The 21,794-nt window shown below is 42.6% G+C and overlaps 2 protein-coding genes across 2 annotated transcripts in view; one reads left to right on the top strand and one right to left on the bottom strand.

Annotated features, from left to right (window-relative positions):
* Positions 1–918: 918 nt before the first annotated feature.
* On the bottom strand, positions 919–7,904 carry LOC117251881 (fructose-1,6-bisphosphatase 1-like). The gene is made up of 7 exons (XM_033618422.2): positions 7,617–7,904; positions 6,511–6,673; positions 5,593–5,685; positions 4,753–4,893; positions 4,532–4,669; positions 4,222–4,341; positions 919–1,631 (listed from the first exon to the last, which is right to left on the bottom strand). The coding sequence occupies exons 1-7, from the start codon at positions 7,784–7,786 to the stop codon at positions 1,440–1,442; spliced, it is 1,017 nt and encodes a 338-aa protein (XP_033474313.1). The 5' UTR covers positions 7,787–7,904; the 3' UTR covers positions 919–1,439.
* A 6,833-nt stretch (positions 7,905–14,737) lies between these two features.
* The window catches only part of kank1a (KN motif and ankyrin repeat domains 1a), a 92,532-nt gene continuing 85,475 nt past the window's right edge, over positions 14,738–21,794 (top strand). The window contains exon 1 of the mRNA XM_078170508.1: positions 14,738–14,925. The gene's annotated coding sequence lies outside the window, so the exon portion shown is untranslated. The remainder of the gene's footprint in view (positions 14,926–21,794) is intronic.

Below are 21,794 nucleotides of genomic sequence, written 5' to 3'. Positions count from 1 at the left end.
GCCATCGCGGAGTGCTGCCGCCATGACAGGGGGTACTTGGTCTGTAACAATGTCTGGGTGGGAGGAGCACATAAAGAAGCATCCACATGAATGCCAGGACCCAGAAGTTTCACATTGATTGTAACAAGACGATCAATGCTAGTCACCTCATTTGTCAGGAGCCCTACCATCTCGCCCGGACATTGTGATGTGGTCCAGCAGCATCAAGACCATGCTCTTCATCGAGCTAACTGTCCCATGGGAGACAGGGATCGAAGCTGCCTCAGAGAGGAAGAGGCTGAAGTACTCAGACCTTGCTGCTGAATGCAAGGAGGCAGGCTGGAGAACCACCATCTATCCAGTTGAAGTAGGATGCCGTGGCTTCGTGGGTACGTCAGCCGTTCGCCTCATGACGGAGATGGGGATAACTGGAGCAAACCAACTCAAGGCACTCAAGGACTTGGTGGAGGAGGCAGAAAGGAGCAGCTTCTAGCAAGAGTTGGGGTGCCACTTAGCCAGAGCTTGGCTAGGTGGCGCCCCACCCAGGCCTAGCTGCAGGGGGTGGCAGGGAGACGTCCCTGCTACTGCTCCACCACCAGGTTTCAGGTTTAAAGAAGTGAAACGTTGATGAGCGGTGGCACCTGGCTGATGACGCTGCAGCTGGCCAACCATTAGGCACCAGAAGAGGTGCGACAGGCAGTAATGCCATAGCAGGGGAACATCTACCTGGATACTCAACTTCACCTCATTTGTCAGTGGTTTTAATGGTTTGGCTGATCGGTGTATCTTCCAACTTTTCAATTTTCAAAATGCACAAAGTTTATATTCTTGCACTTCATTTGGTATTTGTGCATGCTATCTACATATGTAAAAGGCGGCATGTGTCTTGGAACATCTTTCTGCAAAAACAGAAGTTTGTTTAAATGATGAAAACACTGATTTTGTCTTGGTAGACTCATTTGGATTTATTGAGAGACTTCATTCAAATCATTTCAAACAGTAGTTGTTCACAGAATAAAAAAGGCATCAGGTTTTCTTGCATTTGGTCCTTTACACATCTACAAAGTATCCTCATTCTAATTAAAAAGGCACAGCTGGAGGTAAACAGGAGTTGATTCAAGTGCATTTGTTTTTGGCACATTTTTAGTCTTTGGTAGTTTATTTGTGGAATGTGTGCGTTTGTGTGCATAACAGAGCTTATGAACCACAGTTTTAATGTTTCCACTGAACCACCTTCTTTGATTATCCGTCAGCTTTCTATAAATAAAACATGAATGTTGCTGGTATGGAGTTAAAAACCTTGTACTTCAAATTTGTGTTTAAACTGAGAAAATCCCCTCACAGTTTTTAGGCTTAAGACAAGACACAATTACATCGAGCTCAAAATGAGGCAGGATTCCAGTTTGGAGGTACGAGGTATCTCGTCAGACAGAGATGGTTGTGAGTGAGTCAGTGTGGTCTCACTTCTTGGCATGCTTCTTACAGATGGCGATGTACTCCAGGACGTCGTCAGGGGAGCCCATAGCCACGGGAGAGCGCTCGTGGATGCTCTGAGGCTGGATGTCCAGAATGCGCTCGTAGCCGGTGGAGGCCATGCCGCCTGCCTGCTCCATGATGAAGGCCATGGGGTTACCTTCGTACAGCAGCCGCAGCTTTGAGGAGGAGGGGGAGTTTAGTTTCTGGTGCTAATGTCAAACTTTCTTAAAGGGATAGTTCAGAGTTTTTTACGTGGGGTTGTATGAGATACTTGTCTATCATCAGTGTATTACATTGAGTAGGTGGCAGTCGGCGCATCCCCAGTTTGAGAGCAGGCAGCAGTGCCAGCACAGAAGTTAAGCTATCTAAAACAGTGGTTCCCAACTGGTCCAGCCCCAGGGTCCAGATTTCTCCTTGATCATTAGTTCGAGGTCCCACAGTTCAATACATTTGGCGTCATACTTGCGCTACTTGCCATGTCGTTGAGCTAGTTTTCTGTCTCTGTCAAATAGCTGTCCGGAAGTCACTCACTCTAGCAGGAAACAGCACTTCAAAATAAAAGCTCTTTGCTGGAAATTTACTGACCTTAAAAAGAAAGTGTTTTTTACAAACTAGACACATTCGCCAGTTAATTGCGGCCTTTTTGGAATGTGCCCGCGACCCACTTTTGGACCACGACCCACCAGTTAGGAACTACTGACCTAAAAACATCAATAGCAGTTTAAGTAAGTTTAACTGCTTCATCTTGCCGTTAGCCACTGATTTCCAACAGGGAACCGAAGTGGTTACCTTTGCTCTCCTCAAAGGCACCAGACTCCATTGACAAAACCAGTAATTTTACCTCGCAGAACACGGGACCTGCTGGTTGGCCGCTCCCCGAATGGTTAGTTTGTTTGTGTTATTGTGTGACTTTTGTGTTTTAAAGGGTTAGTCCGGATTCACCAAATTCACACAATGTCACAAACTAACTAGGTGATCGAGGCAGCAGTAGATCAGCAGGTCCAGTGTTCTGCGAGGTAAAATTACTGGTTTTGTCAATGGAGTCTGGTGCCTTTGAAGAGAGCATAAAAAAGTTTCACTTTGAGTTCACGGAAAGCCGTGTGACGGCAAGGTGAAGCAATAAAAATATGAATATAACATAGAATATGTTTTGCTGCTGCCCCCGTCCACAGCAGTACATGACTTGGCTTCTGTGGCAGTACTTCTGTCTGTTTCCCCAAAGTGCGAGTGTGCCAACTGCCATCTACTGTATGTAATACACTGACTATGGATAAGTACCTCATACAACTCCACTTCAAAAGATCCAAACTATTCCTTTAAAGAAATATCCACATTTTAAACTGCTATAGTTAACAAGTCTCCAAATGGTTTAGCATTGTCATAGCCATGGCAGGTCATCAAACACAACAACATTTAATGTACCAACAGTTAAAGGATGGGTTCAGACAGCAGACAGGGGCCCATTTAAACAGGTTTGTCTTGCTGAAATCATTCTGACATCATCAACAACAACATCACAACATCTCTTCCTAATGAGACATGACTAAAGCCCGTAAAACTTGTTTCGACATTCATATGGGCACCTGATTATTACTTTGAGACAGACAGAAAAAATGTGAGCCTATCATTTAAGATGACGGTTATAGATCACTGAGAATATGAAACTCAACATCTGGAAACATCTTTTAAATCTTGCTTTTAAGAAGTTTTTTTATTGCCTTCATCATTTTATTGAAATATTTTGTCTACTGAAATACTTGGCTTGCAACATTTTCATCTGTAAGGTGTAAGAATTAAATATAAAGTTCATCATGATTAGAATAAAACACCTTTAATATTGTGTGGCCTTTTAAAATTTTACCCAAAACTCCTGGATTTTTCCCTTGTTTGTAAATTGGAACTTATTTTTTGAAACTTTTTTGAAAACATACTATGCCCTCTCTTGTATGCATTACAAGTGTGATGCTTTCTACCCTTTTCAAATGTGACAACATCATGTTTGGCTCATTGTTATGAACACTGGAAGGATGTGGGGAGTGAAGAAACAATATTGTGACACTTCAGTTCAAGTTCCAGTTTTTTTTAAGTGACACTGAAACTATTTTGATGGAAATCTCATGAAAAAGACCAAAAACAACCATAAAATGATCTTGTTAAAGTATCGTCTGTGTAACTTATACCTGATATATCTTAATTCTCTGTGCTGTAGATCTTTATTGTTGTCCAGAAACTTTTTTCACCACATCACTGAGCTACACTGTGTGACATGTTACTGTCATATGATCAACATGGACAGGTAGGGGTGTCGGTAGCGTAGTGGATAGTGCCGGCACCCGATATACAAAGGCGATTCACTGCCGCTGCAGCGGTCGCAGGTTCAACTCTGGCTTGCCACCCTTTCTGCATGTCATCCCCCCACTCTCTCTCTCTCTCTGTCTGTCTCTCTCTCTCTCATTTCACCCTGTCTCTGTCCATTAAAGGCAAAAAAAAACATGGACCTGTGCTTCACTTCGATTTGTACCACTTACACTGTACTGCTGCTGGAAATACTTTAGGACTGCGGGAGGCAGATCTTCTCAGGTTATGTTAGAAATTTCACTTACGCAATATAGGTTCATGTCTGTACACAATATCCGTATGCTTACATTACTGTATTTACTAAATCTTTCCATTCGCTTTGTTTTAGGATGAACATTTGAGCATTTATTAGGTCTTAAGATAGTTTAAAGTGTGAGGGAGCAGGAGAAAGCAGTGATGTGATCTTACCTTTCCTTCACGGTTCTTTGCATTTCCTGGGTATAAAAAGATGCCTCCATACATCAACGTTCGGTGGACGTCTGCCACCATGGAGCCAATGTAACGGGCGTTGTAGGGCTCAGTGCCGTCCTACAGTTATTTCAAATCTTGCATTAGTAAGCTACTTAATCCTGCATTTGAGAATATGTACATTTCAAAATGCAGACATCTCGACATCAGACTGCAGATAAAAAATTGGTAATTTTGCCAAAATAAATACAGATAAAAAGCATTGCTCTGCTTGAAGCTCCTCCTACACATGTCCTGACATCAGTATTACCTGAGGGAACTTCTTCTTCTGCAGGTACTCTGTAACAGCAGGGTCAAAGTACTTTGAGTAACCCTCATTCACGCTGTAAATCTTGCCTCGCTTCTTGATCTTCACATCCCGATCGACCAGGATAAATTCTCCAATGGCCTGATGAGGACAACGCAGAAAACGTTATCAACAAGTTCAGCTTTCTGGAATGTGACACACAGGGCCTTCAAGAGAGTACTAACTGGGTCAAGCATGAAGCCGTTGACTCCCCGGCCGGTGGAGAGCACCATCATGGTGGCGCTGCCGTAGAGGGCGTAGCCTGCTGCCACGAGGGCAGTGCCAGGCTGCAGAGCGTCCTTCTCACTGGGCTCATCATCTGTGGTCTGAGGGAAACAATATAAACTAATATTATCACACATTTATCATCAGGACAGTGCACACCCCAACCACAGTCTTTTCACACTTCTTATTTTATTTAATTTTTCTTAAAATCTAACTTTAATTCTACTTTTATTCTTGTCTTGTGTGAAGGGAGACGGGCAATTAAGAATTTTATTGTATGGTATAAACCGCTGAGTTTGCTACTGTGCATATAACAAGAAACTTCTTGAATCTTGAATCCTGAATTTCAGTGGTCTGTAGGCAACTTTTTTATCTATAATTGTGGAGTAGACAGTGCTAGAATCTTGAACCAAACAGCCGCTAAAGGTGATTAAGTGTCTCTTAAACCTGATTTTTCTTCCTTGCAGATTTATTTTTCTTACATTTGTTCTTTTGGTTTAACATTCTAGTAACATGGCATTACCATGTCTTACATATGACAAGCCACAGAGTAGGAATGCTTTCCTTTCAAGGGACAAAGAAAAGTCTGGGTTTGAGTGGACTTGACCTGAACAATATCACTGTAGGGGTTAATACTAGATCAGTGAAGCATTTTAAAGACAGTAAATATTAGCCACAACTATAAGTGATCCGTCTAGATGTTCAAAAACTAATAAAAAAACTTGTCATCCTGACACATTTTGGCTTTAAGTTTGGAAATCAAGGACAACCACACTAAGAATTTTAACCTGCATTAGTACCTTTTTGTAGATGGAAAAGATGGTTCCAATGGAGACGAGACAGTCGATGTTGGAGGAGCCGTCCAAAGGGTCGAAGCAAACAATGTATTTGCCCTGAAAGAGAAGGAAGAGTGGAGTTTATTTTCTTGAAAGCAAACAAAGTTATATTTACATTCAGCCGCTCACCAGCAGGCATTGTGTGTGTGTGTGTGTGTGTGTGTGTGTGTGTGTGTGTGTGTGTGTGTGTCAAATGTGCTGCATGTATTTCCTTCATCATAAAACATTTGCAAAGCTGATTTTTTAAAGTATTTCAAATTTAAAGATGGTGATTTAAACAGTTTCCATTCATATTTACAGACTAGCTTCCTCCTTGTCTTTCACTGGCATGTTGTTGTATTTATTGACGTGTTATTACCACCTGTAGATGAGTGGAATAGAGTGACACCATTGACAGGAATGTGTATCGCCTCACTTCCTTGTGGGCGTGCATGAGCTACACAAAGAAATGCCCCACTCATAGAAAAACACAGCTCCATAGGAAACCTTTAACTGTACCAACCAGAGGCAATTAAAAGGAGAATATAATTCAATCACTGCTGTGCATGGAGTCAGACTGAAAGTAGTGCAAGTCATTTCATTTAACAAGTATTTCAACAGGAACTAAAACCCCAGCCTTTTTTCACTGAACCAGTTTTATGAGACAAGATCCTACAAGGAAAACTTCCACTAAACACTCATTTACATTAACCCAAAGAAAACTGGATGACCCTGTTTTAACGCTTCATGTCAGAAAACAAAGTTCCCAAATAATGAAAGCAGGTTTCCCCAGCTCGGTGGGCTCCACAGGAAGCTCACACAGCTTCAGGAGTAGCACAGATCCCTGGCTTTGTTTCAGCATCTACAATCAACCTCTATTCTTTCTCCATCGGTCGCACTTACCCTCGTCTCTGGCTCTATGATAATGGCTCGCTCGTTCTCCTCAGACACCATCACACAGGAGGTAAAAGACGACTTGATCATGTTGATGACCAGGTCATTGGAAAGAATGTCCAACTTCTTCACCTGGTCCCCCGTCACGTTGGTGCTGCCGGCAATGCCAAAACTGATGAAGATAAGAAGATGAAAGCAGTTAGAGTGAGGGTGAAATTGTAAACTGGAATTTAAAGAATAAATGAGTTGTTCTTAAAACATACTTTTATTGGAGAGCCTTTCCTGATTTTACTTGAGTCTTTTATTTCCTCAGTTTTTTTACACTCAAGTGTTTTTATCAGCTCATTTAAAAAGTTGTCGTTTTCTAAAAGTCGTTGATGTCTTGTGTGTTTTAATCACTGACATGTAAAGCACTTTGTAACTCTATTTTGAAAAGCGCTTTATCAGTAAAGATCTTTTATTATTCCCCACAGTTCTGTCCTGAAACCAGCTTAAAATCACGATAGCTGCAGTCTCTAGTTAAGAGGAAGGAAAAATAAAAACCTGCAAGTGATGCATGACTCTGCATTTCTCTAAATTGCAGAGGTTGGTTGGTGATTGAGTAAAATACTGCATCACCCACTGAAGGTAAATCTGAATCAGAATCATCAGCCACAAGAGTTCAGCACATACAAGACGTTTCTACTCATGTAGTTAACATGAAACAACAATATAAGAAATGTACATTCATGTAAGTATGTATGGACCAACACATCACACAGTAAGCATATGATGTGCACAAATGCAACATGTTAAAATCTAAAACAGTGAAGATGAAATAAGGAGGAGCAGGGGGAGGAGAGCAGAAATGCATGGCTTTCTCTAGCAATACAGCTGCACATAACCGACACTAAATATTTGGAGGAAAGGTTATTGCAATCATACACAAGTAGGCGCGGTGGTGGTTTCATTTATGCGCCTTGTGATTGGCGCACAAAGATCCTGGATCTCCTGCGCAGTTTGTGCCAACGTGGATGCAGGGGACTGCAACTTCACTGATACTTCAAAGTTCTGATAGGACTGTTAGTATATGAGCAAAAGTGATGTCTTCTACTCAGTGAGGTTTGTTTACTCACAGATGAGCGATACCAGCTTTACGCACAGCGCTGGAGATGGCCTTCACCGCCGTGCACAGAGAGTTCAGCAGCCTCGTCAGCTCCCCGGTGCCTTTCGCCCTCCTGCCCTCCTCCATAACGAACCGGGTCACGGTGACCACGTTGGTGTCAATGACTCCTTGGTCGGACATGGTGGCGGATGGTCTCCTGCAGCCTCAGAGTAGAAGCTGGAGGAAATGCTGCAGGACTTAAATGCTGTGTAACGCGGAACTGGAGTGGAGGTGGGTGCAGACACTGAAGGGCCAATCCAGAGCCGCAGGAGAGGCGTGGCCCCACTGGAAACACTACCCGCTTTGTACAAACGGAACTGAGAAGTGATGAAATGATAAAGTCACCAATAGAGGGATGTGACCAGAATAATAGACGCCGTGCAGGCCTGAAATCAAGCTTCCATTGTGCAAGACGGGTCGTGCACTTTTGAGCAGGTCTGATAGAGTGAATGAACAGTTTCATAATTTTTATTTCTGATAGTGTGCATTCACAATCTTCCTGCTCTTAGACAGATGAACTTTTCAGCTTTCAGTTTTATTTGTCCCAGATGTTTTGTTCCATCTGTCTATGTTGACTGACTTCTCTGCTGCTACTGAACTGTAACCTTAACCCTGGTCTTTTCACTTGTATTTTATTTCATTTCATGTCATTTACTTCCTTTCTGAATTGATTTTACCCTGGTTTTTATTTGTTATTGATTTTAAGTGTCATCACGGTGCATTTTTATGTCTAAGTAAATCACTTTGAATTGCCTCTGTGTTTTAAATGTGCTATATAGACACAGCTGCATTGTCTTGTCTATCTAATATTATATTATTCTAAATGTGGACACCCATTAGCCGTATACTTTTGTCCATATTTTTGGACTGGTTTCCACATGACAGTGGCCTCTTAGTAGCCTTAGAGACAGGGTAAGGAGCTCAGACATCCAGAGGGAGCTCGGAATAGAGCCGCTGCTCCTTCTCGTCGAAAGGGGTCAGCTGACATCTGATCAGGATGCCTCCTGGATGCCTCCTGGGCGCCGGAGGTGTTCCAGGCACGTCCTGCTGGTAAGAGGCATCGGGGCAGGCCATGAACATGCTGGAGGGATTACATATCTCATCTGGCCTGGGAACAACTGGGGACACCCCAGGAAGAGCTGGAAAGTGTTGCTGGGGAGAGGGATGTCTGGGGGGCTTTGCTTGGCCTGCTGCCCCCGCGACCCAGCCCTGGATAAGTGGATGAAAATGGATGGACATAGTGCCCTCTTCTGTACAAAGCCAGGTAAAATGGAAGAGCCTCAGCCCCCTTCACTATTATGTGATGAACTGGAATCACCAAAATCAGTGGGATTTCCAAAATCTTGTGGAAAGCCTTCCCACAAGAGTGGAGGCTGTTACAGCACATTGCATGCCCACATACTCTTACCACACATCCATCAGTTAAAAATAGATCTGTTTTCTTCTATTGCACATGTAGTCTCTCTGACCTGTTGGCCTGATCATGAAAAACAGAATCTAAATGAGAGCAGGTTAGATACATAGGAAGTAGAGAGCCTGAACAAAGCACAGGCTATATCCATTATATTCTCTTATTGTAAAGACTTACTTAGACTTAGTTCCTCCCGTTCCTATTGGAACATTGGGTGACGAGTCCCTTCCACTTGCTCCAGTCCCTGGTGACCCTTCTTGTACCATGCCAGCTGACGCCCATCTCACTTAGGTCTTCCATAAAGGTCTGTCTCCATGCCTCCCTCTCTTCCTCTTGCCGCCCTCAGGCACCCAGTCCATTGCCACACTCGCTGGTCTCTCTCTTGGCAGTCGGAGTACGTGTCCAGCCATTTGTCTTCTCCTGTCAGAGACCATGTCAGACAGTGGCGCCACCCCTGCCCTTCTCATCACCTCATCGTTGGTGATGTGGTCTCGCCATGAGAGCCTCAAGATGGTTCTGAGGCATCGTCAGTGGAAGACATCCAACAGGTCGCTGTTGGAATGACCATTGACATATACAGGCGTAGCTTGATGGCTATAGTGATAGCTTTGGACAACCATATGTTGTGGAGCCGATGGAACACTCCGATTGTCGTTCGTACATCTTTCTCCACATCTCCTGTACTCGATATGTTACTGCCAAGATATGTGAAGTTCTGGATGTAGTCGATGTCATACTCGCCTAGAGTGAGGGGTGGGTGGTGTTGATCCTGTCCGACGATCATGGCCTTGGTCTTCTTGTGGCTGATCTGTATACCAACCTTTGCTCCGCGTTCTTGGAGATTGCTGGTCATCTCCTGGAGTGCAACGTGGGAATGACTAATCAGAGCCAGGTCGTCCGCAAAGTCCAGGTAATGCAGTCTGCCCTGTCCCCACTTGATGCCGAAGTTCTTCCCGACGAGGGTCTTCCTCAGTCATCGGTTGTGCCACTGCTGGTTCTGACGCGACATGTGGAGTTACTGTACAGGGCCCAGAAAATGTTCACGTATTTGGATGGCACGCCATGCAGCTGGACAGTCTGCCACAGTGATTCCCGGTGGATGCTGTCGAAAGCTTTCTTGAAATCGATGTAATTGATTATGAGGGGTGTCTGCAGTTCTCAGCACTGTTCTATGATGTTGCGAAGAGTGAAGATCTATTCGGAGCAGGACCTTCCCTTCCGGAAGCCAGCTTGCTCTGCCCTTAGGATATTATCCACCTCGGTTTTTAGGCGTTGGAGCAGAACACTGCAGAATACCTTGCCAGGGATAGACAGCAGTGTAATGCCCCGCCAGTTGTTGCAGTCCCAGAGGTTTCCCGAGGTTTCCCTCAGATTAATTAAGACTTAATAAATCTTAATTAATCTGTAACCTAACCCACTATGATTTTTAATGCAAAAATACAAAACCACTTTCAGTCTCAATCAATCTCAATGTAATCAAAGACACTGTTTCCAAAGGGGGGTAAGTAAACACATTACATGCATTGTTTTTCTACATTTTATACCTGACATTTTATTTTAATTGTAATTCAGTGTGAAAAAGAAACTGTTGCTACCATGAGTAGCCTACAACACAATATATGCCAACAAGAGCTTTAAATATCAGCTTGTAATCAGCGGTGGAGGCAGTGCTCAGATCTTGTACGTAATTTGGCTCAGAGGAGGGATATTCATCTTTAATTGGTCGTATTTGTATTTCTTTTCAATACCCCCAGAACCTTAAAACCCACAAGAGGGTTTCAAAGGCATGTTTCTTTAAAAATATGCAAAATCAGACTATTTATCACAGCTAAAAACTGTGAAATATGGTTATTTATGGTGGAGGAAAGTGCCGTGCATTTTCCCCAGTCAGCCAGGGAGGCTTGAGAAAAAAATATTTGTATCTCCAGGGCAGGTCAGGATATTAATCAAAAAAAACAAAGTCACACCACAGAAGTGCTGTGCTTGAGTAAATGTACTTTCCAACAGTGCTGCAGTGAAGGTAAACCACAAACAGACAATTAACTTCTTGTATGTCTATATTGTCTTCATCTATAATGCTGTTACACCAAAACGCCACAAGATGGCAGTCTTATCCAGTGAGCCTCATTAAAGACTTTGACTCTGTGCCCTGTCCCAAACACTATAGGTGTGTTTTGGTACTCTGGAATTATCATAAATCTTTTGAATAATCGATATATAGTTTTACACATGTTGAATCAAGTATTTCAAGAAACTAAACAGTCTGAGCAGTTTCAGGAAGTTTCACTTAGTCACAAAAGATTTAGCGTTTATAGCTAAACATACAGTTGCATGCAGAAGTTTGGGCACCCATTGGTCAAAATTTCTTTTACTGTGAATAGTTAGGTAGGAAGAAGATGAACTGATCTCCAAGATAATAAAGAAGAAACATGCTCTTCCACGCTTTAAGCAAGATTAGAGTATTATTTTTGTTTTGCACAATTTTAGAATAAAGCAATGAAAGCAGCACCATGCAAAAGTTTGGGAGCCCCATGATATCTGAGCTCTCCAACAACTTTTACAGGGTCTTAGACCTTTATTAGCTTATGAGGGCTCTGGCTTGTACATAATCATCGTTAGGAAAGGCCAGGAGATTCAGATTTCAAAGCTTTATAAACACTCTGACTCCTCAAACCTTGTCCTGAAACAATCAGCAGCCATGGACTCCTCTAAACAGCTGCCTACCACTCTGAAAACTAAAGTGACAGATGCCCACAAAGCAGGAGAAGACTATAAGAAGATAGTAAAGTGTTTTCAGATAGCTGTTTCCTCAATCTGTTAAGAAATGGCAGTTAACAGGAACTGTGGAGGTCAAGTCCAGGTATGGAAGAACGGGAAAACTTTCCAAGAGAGCTGCTCGTAGGATTCCTAAAAAGGCAAATCAAAACCACTTTTTGACTGCAGTCTCTGGAGTGGTGGTGTACTGTTCTATTGTGCAGTGACACCTGCATAAATATGACCTTCATGGAAGAGTCATCAGAAGACAGCCTTTCCTGTGTCCTCACCACAAAATTCAGCTTCAGAAGTTTGCAAAGGAACATCCAAACAAGACTGATGCTTCTGGAAACAAGTCCTGTGGACTGATGAAGTTAAAATAGAACTTTTTGGACGCAATGAGCAAAGGTATGTTTGGAGGAAAAAGGGACATCTGTCCAGCTGTCGAACACGAAGGATCGATCATGCTTTGGGCTTGTGTTGCAGCCAGTGACACAGGAGAACATTTCACAGGTAGAGAGAAGAATTTATTCACTTAAATTAAAACAAATTCTGAAAGCAAACATCACAGCATCGGTAGAAAGCTGAAGATGAAGAGAGGATGGCTTCTACAGCAGGACAATAATCCTAAACACACCCTGAAATCCACAATGGATCAAGAGGTGCAAGCTGAAGGTTTTACTATGGCCCTCACAGTCCCCGACCTAAACATCATTAAAAATCTGTGGATGGACCTCAAAAGGGTAAACTCCCTTCACACATTTGGACTTTAACTGAACAAAAATCTGACTGTAGCTTTAGTTTGAGATCTCAAGACTTAGTTTTGTTGTCTGTTCCTTGTGCACAGACTGAGCTGGGGAAAAAAGCTTTTATGTGCTTTGCTCCTCTCACTTGGAATAACTTTCAAAAAGAGTTGAAGCTACATGAATTGTCTGATTGTCTGATCTCTGTCTGATTCTAAAGCTCTCATAAGCACAAGGATCAGTGGCGTAAGGTAGTTACAACATGTCCCAGTGCACATGATGAAGATGGGTTTGCCTTTTTCAAGGACATATAGAGCAAATGCTGCTGTTTTTCATTTCTTCTGTGAACATAGGCATATTTTCAAGGTGGCAATCACTCATAAAGGCCCATTCTCCACCCATCACATTGCTGGAGGGCCCATTCTTTCTATGGGCCTCCTGATCTCACAGGCCTCAGTGCAACTGCACTGCCTGCACTGTCTCTATTCACACCCCTGACAAGGATGAATGACCTGTTGGTTTTTGTCATTGTGTAGGTGTCTAATATCCACTGTATATCTTGAATGTTTTTATTGTGATGTTGTTTGGTTGTGACTTTTTTGCATGCTGCTCTCTGCCAGGTCTCCCTTGACAAGAGATTGTTGATCTCAACGGGACTTACCTGGTTAAAAATGGGTTAAATCAAAGAGCAGTGCATGCAAGATGACCCAAGAATCCCACAGAAGTAGAAGCTTTTTGCAATGAAGAATTGGTAAAAAGCCTACTGCTCACACCCTACATACCCCCCCAGAACCCTCTGATCATCAGACAATGGTCTTCTAACTGTGCCCATGATCTAAGACAAATTTTTGGAAGGTGCATTCAGTCGTTATGGTCCCACTCTCTGGAACAAATTGCCTGATGATCTTAGATTTTCTGCAACTGTGTCATCCTTTAAAGTCAAGCTTAGGACCTACCTGTTCTCCCAGACCTATGAATAGTTAGTGCCCCTGACTCTGTGTCTGTCTCTCTGTCGGGACGAATACTTTCTATGAAATGTGCTATATAAATAAAATTGGATTTGATTTGAAAATCTCCCAAACAAGAACTAAAGACTCTTAGGTGGCTAAAAAAAGCGTTTAGAGTTGGTAATACTTGCCAAAGGGGGCGCTACTAAATACTGACTGTGCAGGGTGCCCAAACATTTGGTTCATTCCCTTTTCCTTTTTTGTTATTTTGAAACTGTAAAAGATTGAAATAAAAAATAATCTGTTTTAAAATATTTAAGAAATGTGTCATCCCTTCAGATTCAGATTCAGATTCAGAATACTTTATTCATCCCCGGGGGGAAATTGTTTTTGTTCCAATGCTCCATGCAAAGTAGAAATAGAAATACAGCATGAATGGAAACAAGAGATAAAGATGAAGATATAAATAAAATACTAAAACAGACAATGAAATAAATAAAATAAAATATTAAAGTAGACATTAAAATAAAATAAAATAAAATATTAAAGTAGACATTAAAATAAAATAAATAATAAAACAGTAAAGTAGACAATCTGAAATAATCTGAAATCCTTAACTTATTGCCCAAAAGAAATCAGGTCATCATCAAATTGCTTTGCTATAGACAGAATTTTCACCCAGGGTTGCCCAAACTTTTGCATGCAACTATATGTAGTTACGATTAAATTAACAATTAATGTCATTGTTAGTTGATAAAGACAAATATGGTCCTGAGGTTCACCTCCTCTGATAGCACAAGGCCTCAGAACGACCCTCACACATCACTAATATTGTGTCTCATGAGACCAGTCGTTTCATTCACTGTCTTTTAACTGTATTTGTGCTTTGACAACACATGTTAAATGCCATGCCAATAAAGCCTGTTGAACTGAACTCAACAGTCCTTATATTAGTTCACAAAGAAAAGCTGTGTTCACTCATGTTTATCTATCTTACAAGTAAAACTGCTTCAACTTGTCACCAGGAAGCTGCAGGGTAAATGTTGTGGTTGTTTAGCTCTGTGTAGCTCGGACAGTAAAAAGTAGGCCAGCCCTGCAGCAGGTAAGCTACACCTGCAACCTGTGACACCCACTGACCGTCACAGCAACACAGGGCGCACTGAGCTTATCTGAGGGACCCACTGCGCATGCCCGCGGCTCAACAACTCGCTGCTGAGGCGGACAAGTACAAAGAGGCTGCTGGTGGTGGTGCAGACGGGACGTGCCGTGTGCCACGGGGCAAAACTATAACCTTGTACTGTTTAATTTCAACCTACTGCCTCAACCGGACGGGTTACCCTCCAACAATCAGAATTAACAGAGGAGGAGGAGGAGGAGGTGTTGCGTTCAGGTCCAGACACACTGCTCGTGGAGACTTGGCGTCGGGTGAGTTAAACGCTTTGAGAGCTTCTCGTATATGAACTCCATCCTGCTTTACAGCTTTCCAGAATGTTTGTGTGCGTCTAACAGCATGCATAAGTGTTTGGTGTAACGACTTAGTTAAGTTTCCTCGATGCATGTTCTGGGTCAGGTGGTCCTGCAGCGACCAGACCAGACAATCCCATGAAGCGCTGCTGGTTAAGCAGGATTATGGTTAAAGTCATACGGTGTTTGTTGTACCTGCTGCTTGTGGCAATCTGGTGTCTTTTTCCGAACAAACAAAGCTTGTTCCCGCCAGACAGGTGTCCTGGAAGTGCTACACGTATGCTGCATGAACTTTGAGCTCCAAGGTGCGTGCTGAAAAGTGTTTTTCATTAAGGTGAAGTTTGTGTGTCTTGATGATTCAGCTCTGCTTTGAAGGATTTTGCTTTCAAAACAGTTTTCAACCACTGCACCATCTCTCTCATGTGATTTCTAGTAATCCCTCGCCATTATGTTACCCACACTGACTCATTTTCACCATGCAGTTGACCACTTAAATCAGGTTTCACCACAGCTGTGCAGGTTCCCAAACACCCTCACCTCAAACCTCCAAAAGAATAATCCCTCTCTGTCACCATAGTCATTTTCATTGCGTCTTTAAAGGCTGTTGAAAGGGACTTTGCAGTGTGGTTGCTCATATCCAGAGATAATTCCTCTCCACTACCTATTTTCTTACTGTCACAGGTTGAAGCAGGCACATGCAGGCTCTGTAAAAGCAGCTGAAGTGCTTTAGGGTCAGAGAAGTGGGGACACAGACCTGGATGGTGGTCCCTATTGTGCTGGTGAAGTGCTGGGGTCAAACAGAGGGCTCTTCATCTTCTGCAGGGCTCAGAGGGTTTTTTTCTGCAGAGGTAAAGTACTGAATTGATATGTCAAGGGGAAGAATATGAGCCCTGTGACATCGGTTTAATGAAATTCTTCAGCTTCCAGTGTGGCACTTCTGGCATATCCCTGAATCCATTTTTCTGCACTTGTGTATAAAAAGAATAGAGATTACATACAGCGCTGTCACGGGAGGAGACCAAACAAAGCATTCCTTCAGACATGAAAGTACCAACCTGCTGTGGCTTCGGTGAACCTGGTGATCTTTTGTGCAGTCGCTTTGGGAAAATATCATATTTTCTATAAATCATTTTTGATTTTTACACCTTTTAACTTCATTGTAATTCACTGGCTTTAATAAGACAACTTGTTGGCTTTTTTTGCTTGCCAGTAATTTAATTTATTTAGCTATTATAACATTTAAATTGCAGTGCCGCCATCTTATTCAAACCAACACTGATTACAAAATACTGTAAGAGATAAATACCCATTCTTCTGACCTTGGTATGTCATGTCGCCATGTATAAACAGCACCTTATTCTGTACACAAAATGGCGCTGAACACATTGTAAGACACAAAAAAACATAAGAGCACACAACACATTTCAAAAGCAGCACAAACTACACCCTCAAATTACCATTAACAGAACAGTTTCAATACAAAGTAAACATTAAATCTAAATGTAGAGAGGATTTTCTGCAGGGTTGTTTTGTTAGACTGCATCACTTTTAACCAAGTGTACCTAATAAACTGGCAGTTTGTGTATATTTGCCCTACTAAGTGGCCCAAGTGGTGAATTTGAATCTTGGCTGGACCTTTTTTAGCTCACCAGTCCTCTGCAGTGGAGCCAAAGAGTTTGTTTTGGACACTGCAACCAGCAGCTCAGTCGTGTTATGTGGTGCCACCATGCTGCACTGTGTACAAGACATTAGTCTACATGTTGTTGTCGTCTGCTCACCTTTCTGCACCTTAAATAACTTCAAAACAATACGTGGAAAATATTTTTTTAGATGTGATGAGCAGCTCTATAGCTCGCTCTGTGGGGTGGTTGGTCAGATGGTGGGATCCACAAAGATTTTCCCATTCTTTGGCGACCATTTCTTTGTCCAAAGAGGGTTAAAATTTGGCACGGAGGTTGCAGCTATTGTGAATTCACGTCACATATGTGTACAAAGTGATTTAAAACACAAAATTGCTGGTTTTATCTTTTTGTTAAATCATGGTTCCCAACCTTTTTCCTTACACACTTTTCTAATGCAGGATGAGGCTGTTATGCAGAAAGTGAAGGCTCTTTGACTGTATCATATTTCACCATGCCTTATCCTGTGAGTTTATAGCCCTTTTTAGATAGGAATTGTGCAAATTTGAAGGAAAGCCTAATCAGTCTTCTTTCAGCATTGGCAGTATAAAAACAAAAACGGGGAGTGCTGCAAAATGCCGCCTACCTACTTTTGTTTATACAGAATGTGCCTTTTTCGGGGCAGTGGGGGGCGTGAGCAAGTAACAAAACATGTAGCTCAGCGTGTGACGTAAACAGTGACGTGGGAGGGAAGCCGCGGCTGGTCAGTCCTTCAGCGATTCTCTTGTAAGTTGGCCCGTCCTTCGCCGTCCCCGTCATCTGACGGTTAATGGCCTCTTCGTTTGCGATGACACGGAGGGCACGCAATTCTTTATCTCCCCAGTTGCTCATCTTTACAGTGTCTGTCAGGTTTGTGTTTCCCTCTTGCTACTAGTTGCTCGCTAATTCCTGTTTATCCACCGCCAGTGGCTCGCACGTGCAGCGTCATCAACAGCTCCTCCCACAAGTCTTCAACAGCCCCTTCCGTTGCGGAAGGCCACCTTGGTCTGTTTAAACTAAAAGGGTTCTGCCAATATGTCAATATATGACAAGGCGGAAAATTGGGCACCTCGGATCAACTTGCCAATCCGGCTCTGTGTGTCTAAACGCTCGCAGCTTGCTGGCAAAACGGCCCAACATTCGCGGAAAATCTCGCAGTGTAAAAGGGGCTAGTGTCTTGAATAAAAATCTAAACTTTCAAACCGTGAATAATCTTTGAGAGTTCTTCTCATAATTCAATTAAATGCTGAGATATAGGCCTGCTATATTGTTATTTCTTTTTTTTTAAGTTTCCTTACACCCCTTAAAGTCCAGAAGGCCTCACGATCCCCTGTGAAGTTTTGGTGACCCCTAAAGAAGGTCAGGGCCCCCAGATTGGGAACCAGTGTGTTAAAGGATTGTTTTTGTTGTTGTTTGTTTGACATTCGGGTGTCTGTTACATTAAATGGTTGTTATGATAATTAAAATGCTTATTACTGCCACTTAAAGAAGATTTTTTTTAAATAAAATATCCTCATATTAACTCTCTGTTTAGGGTAACTAATGCCTATTTATTAGCGCACATGCATGACGCTGAGTTTAGTGTTTAGGCTGCTCACGTGCCTCTTGTTTATTTCACTTGACATTTCAGAGCTCGCTCATACTGCCACAAGCTTAGCATTAAATCTGTACATCGTGCATGTCCTCCAGCAACACCCAGAGCATTCCACAGCCTCTCACTGGTTTCCCGTCAACACATAAGCAGATCAGGTGGAAGCACGGCCTGGTGTCGATTGGTACATCAGGCTTAGCGGCGCTCTGAGTCCACATCATCAGGGTTGGCCAGTCAGCCTTTGTGGACATATGGCAGAGGTCTCTCAATTAACACCTTAGTGAGACGACCCTTCTGTCCTTATGATCAAAGCTGGGTCTCCTCTGCTCAGATGTGTCACCCCCCCCCCCCCCCCCCCCCCCCCCTCGGCCTCCTCCTCCTCCTCCCTGTGATTATGACTCCCATCCCTCCAGTGTTTGTTTAGAGGAAATGACTTCCACTCCACTGCCCCGTCTGAGCGGGTTGCACGTGAAATCTGGCCCTGCTGTAACAGTTTTTGTGGAATACTTGCTGTGGTGTTTTCTCTGTAATTTATCTCGAGGGGGTGCTGAGTTGTAATTTTAGTTTTGGTGGAACATCTGTGCATACTTCTGTCCCATTTGTGCTTCTCTTGCATGTTTTAGCGCTTAAAATACTGTGTTTTTGGGCTGCTTCAACTTGAAACGATGATTTTTTTTTTGCTGCACCCATGTGCACTCATAACATTTTTTCTGTGGGAGCTTTATGGCCGAGGAAACCACTCTTACTGGTGTCAGTGTTTGACTGTGGAGGTGAAGGGAGTTGTTACAGCTGTTGAGATCTTAAAGTGTGGGATGAAGACCTACATGAGCCTCAGGGACTGCCCTGTTATTACAAGATCAAACCTACTTTGAGTCGTAGATCCACTGAAACGAAACAATTAGAGCTCCCCCACAAAAGCCAAACCTCACTGAGAACTGTAAAAAACCAAACTACATATTTGATGAAAGCTAAATCTGTGTCGTGAGATAGCGGATTAGATTTGATATCACATAAGTAACCTGAAGGCATGAACCTGTAAAATCTAAAACAACCAGGCCAGCGCAGCAGATTGTACATGGAGGTCTAATAAAAACAAAAACGAAAAGCCAAGCTTCGGAGAATCCTAAAAGATTTCCAGGGGTCCGGGGCCGCTGCCAGGCCACAACCCTGCATTGTTTGCAAATTTGCTAGGAAGTCATTATTAGAGTGATCAAAGCTTTGGCAGAACTGCTTGAAAATCTTTTTAAATCGGTGCTTGCTGGAGTTTAGAGGCTTAGCGGAGTCAGAGACATTTGTGTTGGCTGGGTTTGTCTTTTTCACATTGATCACGTATTACATAGAATAAAGAATACACAAACACTAAGGTGACGCTGTGTAATTTTGATGCAAAGGTCAGATGTAGATCTTTTTTGAGTCATTGCTGTGTGGAACGATTATATTTTGAAAGCTTGTTGGACACTGTTAACATAGAAGTTGTTTTGTTTTCCCATTCTTTGAATTGGTTCTTTGAAAATTAATAGTTTTAAAGGTTATTGTTACACAGTACACCTGTTCAGCACACATTAACCACAAAGAAGTCTGAATGTGCATGTGAAATGTTCACAACCAGAACTTTTTCGGGGTTTAAGTACACGACTGTTTGTTGGTCAGGACAACCAGTGGAGACTCAGGAACTTGCTGGTCCCAGCCAAGAAAAAGTGTGGCACATAAACCTGTAAAACAATGCTTTATCACTACAGTTTACGTTTTTTAAATGTTCTAATTATTGAGTTTCCACTTTCCAGTCCTTAATGTAGCTGGCCATAGCATCATGTTTGGCGTACAGACATGAGAGAGGTGTGCTGTGGAAGGAGTTCATGGACCCCTGCTAACGTCTGGTCATTCATGCTAATTGTGTTCAGAGCGTCTCCAAGAACGGACCTCTTCTTATATTTTCGGACTTGCTCAGCCAACATTTAAGCACTCCATATTTAAAGCGCCATGAAATTTGAATCATTTCCACACACTGTAGTGATCAAATCTTTTCAGCAAGGTTCATGCAACCCCATCTGCATTGTTAGAAAATCTTTGAGGTACTTTGCTCTGCGCTCACATCCTCCTCGCACAGTCACTCAGGCCACAATTGCGCACTATCACCGACTCCACCGAAAGCATGTAGCATGAAACATGTCGAGAAACTGAATAAAGGTATTCCTCAAAATGTCGTACTTCTCATTTAAACCGTTTTTATTGAGCAACAGTAGGACATGTTTTGGTGCCACCTTTGGGTCACATTAGCCTTGTTTCCACCGAGCAGTACGGTTCGGTTCGGTTCAGTTCGGTACGCATATTTTCTGTTTCCACTGTAAGAAGTTGTGGATGGTACCAGTGGAACCGTTCCGTACCATTCCCATTTTTGGTCACCCCTCTGTTGGTGTACCTAGCACACAAATGTGGTGCTGTTTGCAGTAGAAACGCTAAGCGGACCTAGGGTCTAGGTACCATGTCTGGGGTTACTTTTGGTTCCAAAGGTACCATACTGAAAGTTTTTGGTGGAAACAGGGCTATTTTATACATTTATGTTTTTTGCCCCACCAGTCGTAAGGATCTAAAAATAACCATTTTTATCCACTCACAGAAGGAAGCTAATGTGGCTTTAGAGTTTAGGTATGACCCTGAAAGATATTGTAAGTGTAATAAAGTGTTTTACAATAAGACTGTTCCAGAAGCATTCATGGTAACAGTCTAACTTTACCCTGGCTTGTTAAATGACTCTGTTGCGTCCAAATAAAGCTTGATGAGAGGAAGTTGTCTTGCTGATTGTAGACTTGATAACCTCTTTTCCCTTAAGGCCCGGAGAGCTGACGTCCCCATCATTGGCATCTGCTGACGGCTGTGTACTGAGCTAATTGGAATTCTTGCAAACTTGCATTTCAGCTGGTGCACCACTTACCATCATTAAAGCATTACAGAAGAACAAATGGACGTGAGCAAAACTCCAAGCTCACAAACTGTCACATTCTGACTGAAGTGTTCCCCTCCCTGTGACCTCGATAGGCTTCAATCTATGTGAGGATGTAGTCATGTTGACCGTGTGGAGCATTGTTAGATGATTCAGTCCTGCATGCTTCAGCTTGTGGGTGTTTGTGGGATTTCTGTTGGGAGGAAAATAATGGCGGTGAACATGAATGAGTGAAGGTATTCCTCTGTGTAGCTGGGATTAACCCCGGCTAAACCTTGAAGTGTGTTTCACAAAGATGTTTTGTTTCCTGGTATGTTAATCCCTTTTCTTTCATTCATGGCCCCTCTCAGTCATCATGTGCTCTTTATATCAGAGACAATCAGTGGGGATTAATGACGTTTGCCATTTTCAAATTAATTTGGTTTAAATGAGGACTTTTTTTCTTGGCCTCGCAGTTGAATCTCTGGTCTTCTCTCAACCCAGTCGGTAGAAAAAATGATGGCATTGTAAGTTTCTACAAACCACGGATACATTATGTTACATTTGCACATTAGTAGATACTTTGAAACTTAACACTTAAGCAATGCTTTGGTTGTTTTGTGGTTGGGTTTAGGCACAAAAAACTACTTGGTTAAGATTA

The sequence above is a fragment of the Epinephelus lanceolatus genome, chromosome 9, assembly GCF_041903045.1.
Source record: "Epinephelus lanceolatus isolate andai-2023 chromosome 9, ASM4190304v1, whole genome shotgun sequence".
Classification (NCBI taxonomy): Eukaryota; Metazoa; Chordata; class Actinopteri; order Perciformes; family Serranidae; genus Epinephelus; species Epinephelus lanceolatus.
Note: the sequence above shows the minus strand (reverse complement) of the source record. Positions and strands in the feature narration are given on the sequence as shown.

Coding starts and splice junctions, on each gene's coding strand:
- LOC117251881 (XM_033618422.2), bottom strand. CDS start 7,786: ATGTCCGACCAAGGAGTCATTGACACCAACGTGGTCACCGTGACCCGG. Junction 4,894..5,592: donor TCTTTTCCATCTACAAAAAG/GTACTAATGCAG, acceptor TGTTTCCCTCAG/ACCACAGATGATGAGCCCAG. Junction 1,632..4,221: donor CAAAGAACCGTGAAGGAAAG/GTAAGATCACAT, acceptor TCCTCCTCAAAG/CTGCGGCTGCTGTACGAAGG.